The sequence below is a fragment of the Nothoprocta perdicaria genome, unplaced genomic scaffold, assembly GCF_003342845.1.
Source record: "Nothoprocta perdicaria isolate Ctin4 unplaced genomic scaffold, notPer1 scaffold_172, whole genome shotgun sequence".
NCBI classification, from domain to species: Eukaryota; Metazoa; Chordata; class Aves; order Tinamiformes; family Tinamidae; genus Nothoprocta; species Nothoprocta perdicaria.
The window spans coordinates 716,976-725,015 of NW_020454894.1; the positions used below are offsets into that span (position 1 = coordinate 716,976).

General features: G+C 37.6%; 1 protein-coding gene across 1 annotated transcript in view; it reads left to right on the top strand.

Annotated features, from left to right (window-relative positions):
- The window catches only part of GLRX3 (glutaredoxin 3), a 20,079-nt gene extending 12,410 nt beyond the window's left edge, over window positions 1-7,669 (top strand). Inside the window, exons 5-11 of the mRNA XM_026036230.1 lie at window positions 1,193-1,365; window positions 1,463-1,524; window positions 3,463-3,520; window positions 5,044-5,096; window positions 5,632-5,671; window positions 5,754-5,846; window positions 7,313-7,669. Coding sequence (XP_025892015.1) covers window positions 1,193-1,365; window positions 1,463-1,524; window positions 3,463-3,520; window positions 5,044-5,096; window positions 5,632-5,671; window positions 5,754-5,846; window positions 7,313-7,363 — 530 coding nt within the window. The 3' untranslated portion in view covers window positions 7,364-7,669. The remainder of the gene's footprint in view (window positions 1-1,192; window positions 1,366-1,462; window positions 1,525-3,462; window positions 3,521-5,043; window positions 5,097-5,631; window positions 5,672-5,753; window positions 5,847-7,312) is intronic.
- Window positions 7,670-8,040: the final 371 nt, after the last annotated feature.

An 8,040-nucleotide genomic window follows, 5' to 3' on the forward strand; every position in this document is an offset into this window, starting at 1 on the left:
TTTAGTGAGTGAGAATGGTGCATTTAAAATAGAGAGTAAGGAGACTTGTTCAGAAAGTTTTGTATGAGTTTCTTTTTAGTGAAAGAAGATTTATGTGTTTCTAGACTGCAAATTTTGTAGTATTTCAATCTCCACTCATTTGGACTTGATGATCTTGAAGGTCTTTTCCAACCCTAATGGCTCTGTGATTGGAACATTGGAACAGGCTGTCCAGGGAGGCTGTGGAGGCTCCTTCTGTGGAGATCTCCCAAACCTGCTTGGACGCAGCCTGTGCCCCGTGCTCCAGGTGCCCCTGCGTGTGCAGGGCGTTGGACTGAATGATCTCTAGAGGTCCCTTCCAACCTTCTATTTTTTTACAGCAATACTGTTTTTTTTTAGTTATAGGAGGGAAAAGCTTTTCCAACATTGTCTACATAATAAATTTATAAAATAGGCATCTTTACATTTTAATTTTCACTACTATCCTGCAAGAAATTATTGTCAGAATAGGACAAAATGAAAATGAGTCACAGCTGGAAGGTGTCCTAAGTGAACATGCCGTAAGTGTAGTAAACTTGCATGAATGTAAACATTAAAGAAAAAAGGAAAATGGGTGTCTTTTGCTGTGAGGTAGAAAGAAGAAACCTCTAAGCAGTAGTAGGGAGAAAAAAAAGGCAAATTACTAAGTTAAATAAGTTAAATCAGTGACACAGTAGTGGGCTTGAATCCTGATTTGGATTAACCTCATGCACTTTTAGTGGGGAATGAGGTTAATATTAGCTGGAGAAGGAAATGAGGGGCAGAGAAGAGGATGTGCAGAGGGGGCGGGAGGGCTGCGGGGGCTCCAGCTGGGCTCCTTGAGGAGCTTCTCTGAGCGAGGAGCAGCTGGCGGGGGCTGCTCTTGGTTTTGCCTTGGCTGTGTTTCGGATCGACAGGAAAGTGCATGAAGGAAGGGTATTACTGAGAGCACTCGATGCAAAGAAGCTCCAGATGTACCAAACTGTTCAATTACTTTGGTTTTATAAGCCCAATAATTAACTTTTTTTTTTTTTTCCTTTTTATAATATTTGGGAATATTAACACAAACAGAGTAGTAGAGTGGAGCTGCTAATGAGAAGTTACTGCCTGAAAGATTTGTATTTCTTAAAGTTTAATGCAGATATGGGAATGCTTTGTTTAAAATTATTTGTAATTTCTCCTTTTATATTTGCAGGTTTCAGCAAACAAATGGTGGAGATACTGAACAAACACGGTATTTCATTTAGCAGTTTTGATATTTTTTCTGATGAAGAAGTTCGTCAGGGACTGAAAACATATTCTAATTGGCCAACTTATCCACAGTTATACGTAGCTGGAGAGCTAATAGGTGGACTGGATATTATCAAGGTTAGAAACTGCAAAATGTCTTAATCTTTCTGGTTACCAGAAGCAGTTTTTCTTTTTCATATCTTTCTTTTTCCTCTGCTCTCTGTAATCTCCCTAGGAACTGGAGGCTTCTGGAGAGCTGGACACAATCTGTCCGAAGGCGTGCAAGTTGGAGGACAGGTATGACATATCTGTGTGTTAGGGGCATTCATTTTTGAGTTTTCTTTCCTATTCATGTGTTTACAACAATCTCCTGCAGAAATTCATTGTCTTTCACATTATTGGAAGGAAATCCAAACTTCTGTTAATTGCAGAACTCCTCTTTACTTCAAGTAGTTTAACGTGTTTTGTTTTCTATACAGTAAACATGACTTTTTACGTAAAATATATAAAACTATACTGTTAGTATAGTCAGAAAACCTTCTTCTAAAGACACTAGTAGCTTTTTTGCGCCACAGAAATCAATTGCTTCCTACCATCTACAGCTTAATTGAGGTTAAATTATATGTGAAGATGGGATAGTCTGTGTGTGCCCTTTCCAAAATTTTATTTTAAAAGGTATCCCTTGGTCTCTCCTCTGCTTGGCCAACTTGCAAAGCATGTAACTTCATAGAGTTTATAGGTGTTTTTTTTTTTTGTTTTTAGTCTTTTGAGGAAGAGAAGGTAATGTGAAAGGTCCATGACTTACTGTGTTTAATAAACACAGAATAAAGTTGTTGATGTAGCTAGATGTCTCCTTACAGAAAGAGCAGGTTTTTTTCTGAACAGGTATGTGAAATTTCTTCAAATTTCTCCAGTTCTGATACACAAAATAACAGGCAAGTGGCAGGTTCCTCCTTGTTGCATGGTTAGCTATTTCTGTCCTGGCAGACGTGTTTGTTTCTCTGGTCAGTGCAGCACAGGCCGCTGAGGTCTGCCTTCTGTTTTTGATGAGAACTTTTTTTTTTTTACAGCACCAAGTAGTTTTTATTTGTGTTTACCCTTGTATGTAGTTTCTTGGCAACTGGCTTTCTTTTTAGCTATATTCACTCTATCAGGATAGTCACTTTTTAAAAAAAATAAAAACAATCTGTGGGCTAGCTGTTTGAGCCTGTTAAGACTTAATAAAATGAAGGCATATCAGTAGCACAACCTATTTAATGCTAAATTCTGATCCTTTTCTCAATATTTGATCTCTTCCCATCAATGAACTGTGTCTGCTTAATTGAAAAACTTCTGGAGAATGAACTCTGCAAATAAGCTTGAATTTACCAGAAAGGTTTTCTGGCAGCTGGGGAACTGGTCTCCCGTGACTCACCTCTGGCAAAATTGTTAGTTTACCATTGTTTTCTCCCTAAGGGCAACTTGCTTGGAAAAATTGTTCAGGTTTACACATGTGCACGGGCTGTAGGTCACCAACATGTCATTTAGTTTTATTTTGCAAAGAGCCCAGATTCCCCGGTTTAGAATTAGGCTGCGTTGTGCAAGTCATGCAAAGTGACCTTTTACAGAAAGTGCCCGCTTGCCATACACTGTGTGAAAGAGAAACTGCCTTTGGCAGAAAGCTGCTGGACAGGAGGCTTTGCTGTTTCTTTCCTAGCAAACCTAGTTGTCCCAATAAACCTCTCCTGTAAGGAGAGGGGAGGAGGTGTTGGAGGTTTGGTGGGTGGACCGAGCATAGGCCTGAAGATGACAGGACATGATGGAGCAACACGGATCTGCTCCTGAGTTTCAGTAGTGCCTCGTCCTTTGTGGCTTATGGCCCGTGGATAGCAGCTGTGAACAATAAGAAATGTTAAGACACAGCACTTTCTAATGCTGATTATAATACTTATGTGACTAAATATAGACATTGTATTAAAAATATCACAGAAAGAAGTTTTTTTCCTCATATTTATTGCTTCTTGATACTTACAGGTCAATCTAGAGAAACACTTTTAGAGCAAAAATTTAACAGGATTGTTTATAACTGTAGTGAATGAAATTGAACAGTAAAAATGAATACATTTGGTTATAGTGCTGCTATAAATACGTTTGGTAAGTTATGTTTCCACTTTTTGAATTTGTTTTCCTGTTGAACAAAAACCTAGGATAACAATTGAGCTGTTTTATGTCTTCCTTTCTTCCTGTCCCCTGTAGGCTTAAAACTTTGATAAACAAAGCTCCCGTGATGCTTTTTATGAAGGGGAGTAAACAGGTAAGGCTTAAAACCTCTTTGAATAGAAGTGAATAGAATTATTGTTCTGCAACACTTAGCGACAGTCACTCCTCTTGCTTTGTTAGTGAGAGTTCATAGTTCTGGGGAGTTACTTGTGTTTTTACCTGGTGTTTCTGTAAGTCATAGAAGAGCAGTCTGTATTTTACCCAAAGTAAAGATTATCAGGAATTACTGATAGTGAGGGTGCATGTCCTTTTGTTCTTGGTCATTGGTGATTTTTGCAGAAAACCAATTTTCTGAATGCTTCCTCCCAAAGCCAGCCGTGCTCGAGGTGAATGATTTGCCTGTTACCCACGGTGCTAATTCCATGTTTTTCCCTCTGCTGACCTTGTTGGATTGAGTGTCCTGTCCCTTTTCATTTCTGTGGTGTCGTTATTCTAGCACCGTTTCATTGAAAAAAAAAAAGCTGCTAGATGTTTTCAAGGTTAATGGATAATGCCACCTGCCATAAATGATCTGCTTTTCTCACATGCATGGAGTGGTCAACACCTGGTGTCTTTTAGTGCATCTGTTAGCTATTTTGTGCACTGAAATAAAGATAGGGCCCAAGACAGGTAACTGCTTACAATTAGGATTAAAATAATGGCATATGACTATAAACCAAAAGGTCATCCTGTTTGTGTTGCATGCTCATACAGGGTAACCACGGGGCAGAAGTTTCCCCTTTGAACAGCAAGGCAGTGCAGTCCTTTCTGTCAGGGTTACCAGAACAGCACCCAGCTCCCCTTCAACTCCTCGTTGGAGTGAACGTTGTTCACCGTTCCGTGAGCAAAACGGAATGGTATTTAGCGATCAGATTTTGAGATGTTTGTAGGGTGTGTTTTTAGAAGGGATGCAGAGGTAGAAACTCAGCTCAGTCATGTGATTTCTTTCCATTTCATTTGCTCATTTGTTCCCTGAGCCCTCTTTGTACATCAACAAGAGCTCTGGATTAAATGTACAATTTTCTAGATGTCACTGTAAAAAGAAAAAATACTTGGCAGTAGATAATTGAAAACTGTGTATATGTACAGCAACTTATTTATCTATTGGCCATAAGGTACTGTCTCCGAAAGGGTGAGGAAAGGGTGGAGTATGCTCCAAATCACATTCTTTCTTACAAATTTATATTAGGCATTTGTATACAACCTACCTGTAGCTTTGGCACTTTAAATGTTCAGAAAATGCTGAAATCTAATTAGTTTTCAGGATAGTTCTGCTGTCCCGTGGAAAACACCTTCACCTCGTATTGCTTCACCACAGTGATTACCACTCTGAAAACTTTCTTTCGCTTTAGCAAAGTGCATAAAGAAAGAAATGTTCAGCAGTGTTTAGTTCTTCAGGGAGAAGTGTAAGGAAGAGTGGAGAAGAGTATTAGCAGTAATGCTCATCTGGTGAGGATGTTAGTGAAAATTCATGTTAGCGGTAGTGTAATTTGAGGAGTTGGAATTCTAAGGATTTACGTGACTTAACTTCAGCAAAAATAGTTTTTAACATTTGTGGGTTTTTTTTCTGCATTCTAGGTGGCAAAATGTGGCTTCAGCAAGCAAATTATAGAAATCATGAATAATACCGGGTATGTAAGCTTTAATTTAGGAAGCCAGTTGTGTCAAAAACTGCACTTTGTAAATCAGACGTTTGGAAGCTCTTCATGAGAGACTTTACAGAAGGATCCTTTTCTTTGTTGAAAATGTTTCAAACTGTCCCTGTGTGGAAATTGGTGGTGTAAGTGCCTGCTACATTTGCTTGGATACCAAGGTGCAATGTGGTGTGTCACATGTTGCTTAAATACTTGGGAAAAGTGACTGCTTCACAGTGAGGTCACTCTGACAACACTGTGAGCGCAGAGGTTACTGGAACAGTGAATTTCTCTCATTTGTGCTGTGTTTATTGACTGCAAAGAAAAAGAAAAAAACACCGCAAACCACCCTTTTTGTATTTTCAGTTAGTTTTTGATGCCTAAGTAGCTATTTTCTCTGTTTTTTTAATATATTTTAATTATATCCTGGAAGATTTGGAAGCTAGCTTTGTAAACATAATGTTTTGGATTTTTGTGGGTCTTGCATTGCAAAAGCTCATAGTAGGCCACTTTTTTTTTTCTTTCTTTCTAGTATTGATTATGAGACGTTTGACATACTGGAGGATGAAGAGGTAATTAAGTCTTTCCCATTCTTTGTATTTCGTTGTTATTTTTACGAAAGCCCCTGTTTACGTTTGAGATTGTTTTTCTTAGGTGCGGCAAGGACTAAAAACCTATTCAAACTGGCCAACGTACCCTCAGTTATACGTAAAAGGTGAACTGGTTGGAGGCTTGGATATTGTTAAGGTAAGACTGACAGAGTTCTCTTTGGCATGTAAATTGAGTATTTGTTGAGAACCATAAAAATGTTTTCTCACTACCATATACAGCCATTCCTGTGGAGTGGCCTGAGATTTGGAATCGAGCGACTGGGTTGCTTTTACTGTGGCTTCCGTTATCTCAACGTCTGGTTGAAAGGAGCTTTAAATCTCTAGTGTTCCTATAGGCTAAGATGTAGCAGTGAAATGTGTTTTCTTGACAGCAGTCAGTTACCTTTACTGTAAAGACCATTTCTACCCCGTGGGTGCATTTTTACAGGTTTTCCTTGCTTAGTTTTACTTTTGACATTGCTTTTCTCCAATAAGGTGGGTGAGACATTTTTTCCTAGCAAACAGTCTCATTCCTGGAAAAAAAGTAAGGTTTATTGTAGTTGTTTGAACAGACCCTGAAGCAACAAAAATAGATCTGCATCTGTTACTGTGGTTTTTGATTTTTGTAAGAGAGCAGGCACAGTGTTCTAAACCCCAAATACTCTTGAGCCTATTCTTGTCTGAATGGTTTATAGCCAATTCCTCAGACATTGTAACTCTTGGGAAGATACGATCAATAAATCTCATTTAGCTCTAAAAATACTGGTATTACTTAAATTATATAGATTACTTTAATTTTATTTATTTAACACGTGTATGGGTTATTTCAATAAGTGTAGTCCTGGGCATTGCAGGGATGCTGCAGAACACTTCCCTGCTATTTAAATACATTTTTTCTGTTTGCATTGTTAGACTGTGTTTAGTTCACACAGACTTAATTTGTACAGGTAGATGAATATTGTTGCCAGTATTTTAAAATACATTTGATAATGCATCTTGATGTGAAATAAAATTGAGGCAGAGAACATCAGGAAATGGTTTTAATATAAGATGTTGTGGAATATATAGGAATATTTCTCTTGAGATGTAGGAAAATAATATCTGCTTAATACGTTAAAAGCCATATAGTTTGAATTAAGCCATGAAGGTAATGCGAGCAAATATTTCTTATTTATAACTTCTGAATATCTGTCTTGTTTGTTTAGTAGAAAGAGATTCTGTGAGTGGATATCACTCTCATTTTGCATGAGACATTGTGAATGTTGTAAAATGTGTGTCTACAAAATATATCTGCAATTTATATCTATAAGGGGTAGTAATTTACTTTGTGAAGTAATAACGTGGCATTCCCCAGGGAGATGGGGCAAGAGGGCATCTTCCCCCTAAAAGTTTTGTCTTTTGCTAAATGGACAAAAAATAGAATTTAAATGTAACATTAGAGATGTTAAATAATATTGTTTGAGAGAGACCTCTAGTGGGTCATCTAATTTATCTCCTTTAATAGCCAATAAATTATTTTCTTATCTGCAAACCACCCGTAATGAAATTTTGTTAATGTAACCACAAAATATACATTAAAAAAATCTGTCTATATATATATATATATTTTTTTTTTTTTTACAGGAGCTAAAAGAAAATGGTGAACTGTTGCCTGTTCTGAAGGGAGAGAATTAATGTAAAAGAAGATCAGTGAGAACTGAAATCCTTTGCAAAATTGTTCGTGTATAGATGATACTGGAGCAATATATGACTTGAGCCCTGTGGAACCAATGAGAATAGAGGCTTCTGTCTGACGCTATGTATTTCACAAGAACATGCTACATATGAAAATACATGTTTTCGTTGAAGATACAAAATTGTCACCATCTTTAAATTCAATTAAAATGAAATGCTGGAAAAGTTTGGAGTTTTTTGTTACCCTCTTTGTACCCACCATCCAGCACGCAACTGTAGGACTGAATTGTGTGTTAGGGGCTCAGCTTCCATTAGAAGGATATTAATGGGAATACTTCTGTAGTCTGGCGCATAATAATTTTCTGTGTCTATGCTAATAATTGTTTTCGTGTCTAGTGAGCAAGAAAAACACTTGAAACCGTAATCCAGCGTGCCATTAAGAAGTTATTAATGAGTTTCAGCTGTACCCGATGCATCTTCATTATCTAAGTATGTACAGTTATTTCAGGTGCTGAGCCCATTTAAACAGAGTTTTGGACATGTTTAGAGTACAGTGGAAATGAGCCAATAAACACAATGATTAGGCCAGTCGTTTGGCATATCCTCCATGCTACTTCAGTTAGGAAACATTTGCTTTCTGGGACGTGACTTTTGTGGTTTATATGATTGTCATTAAA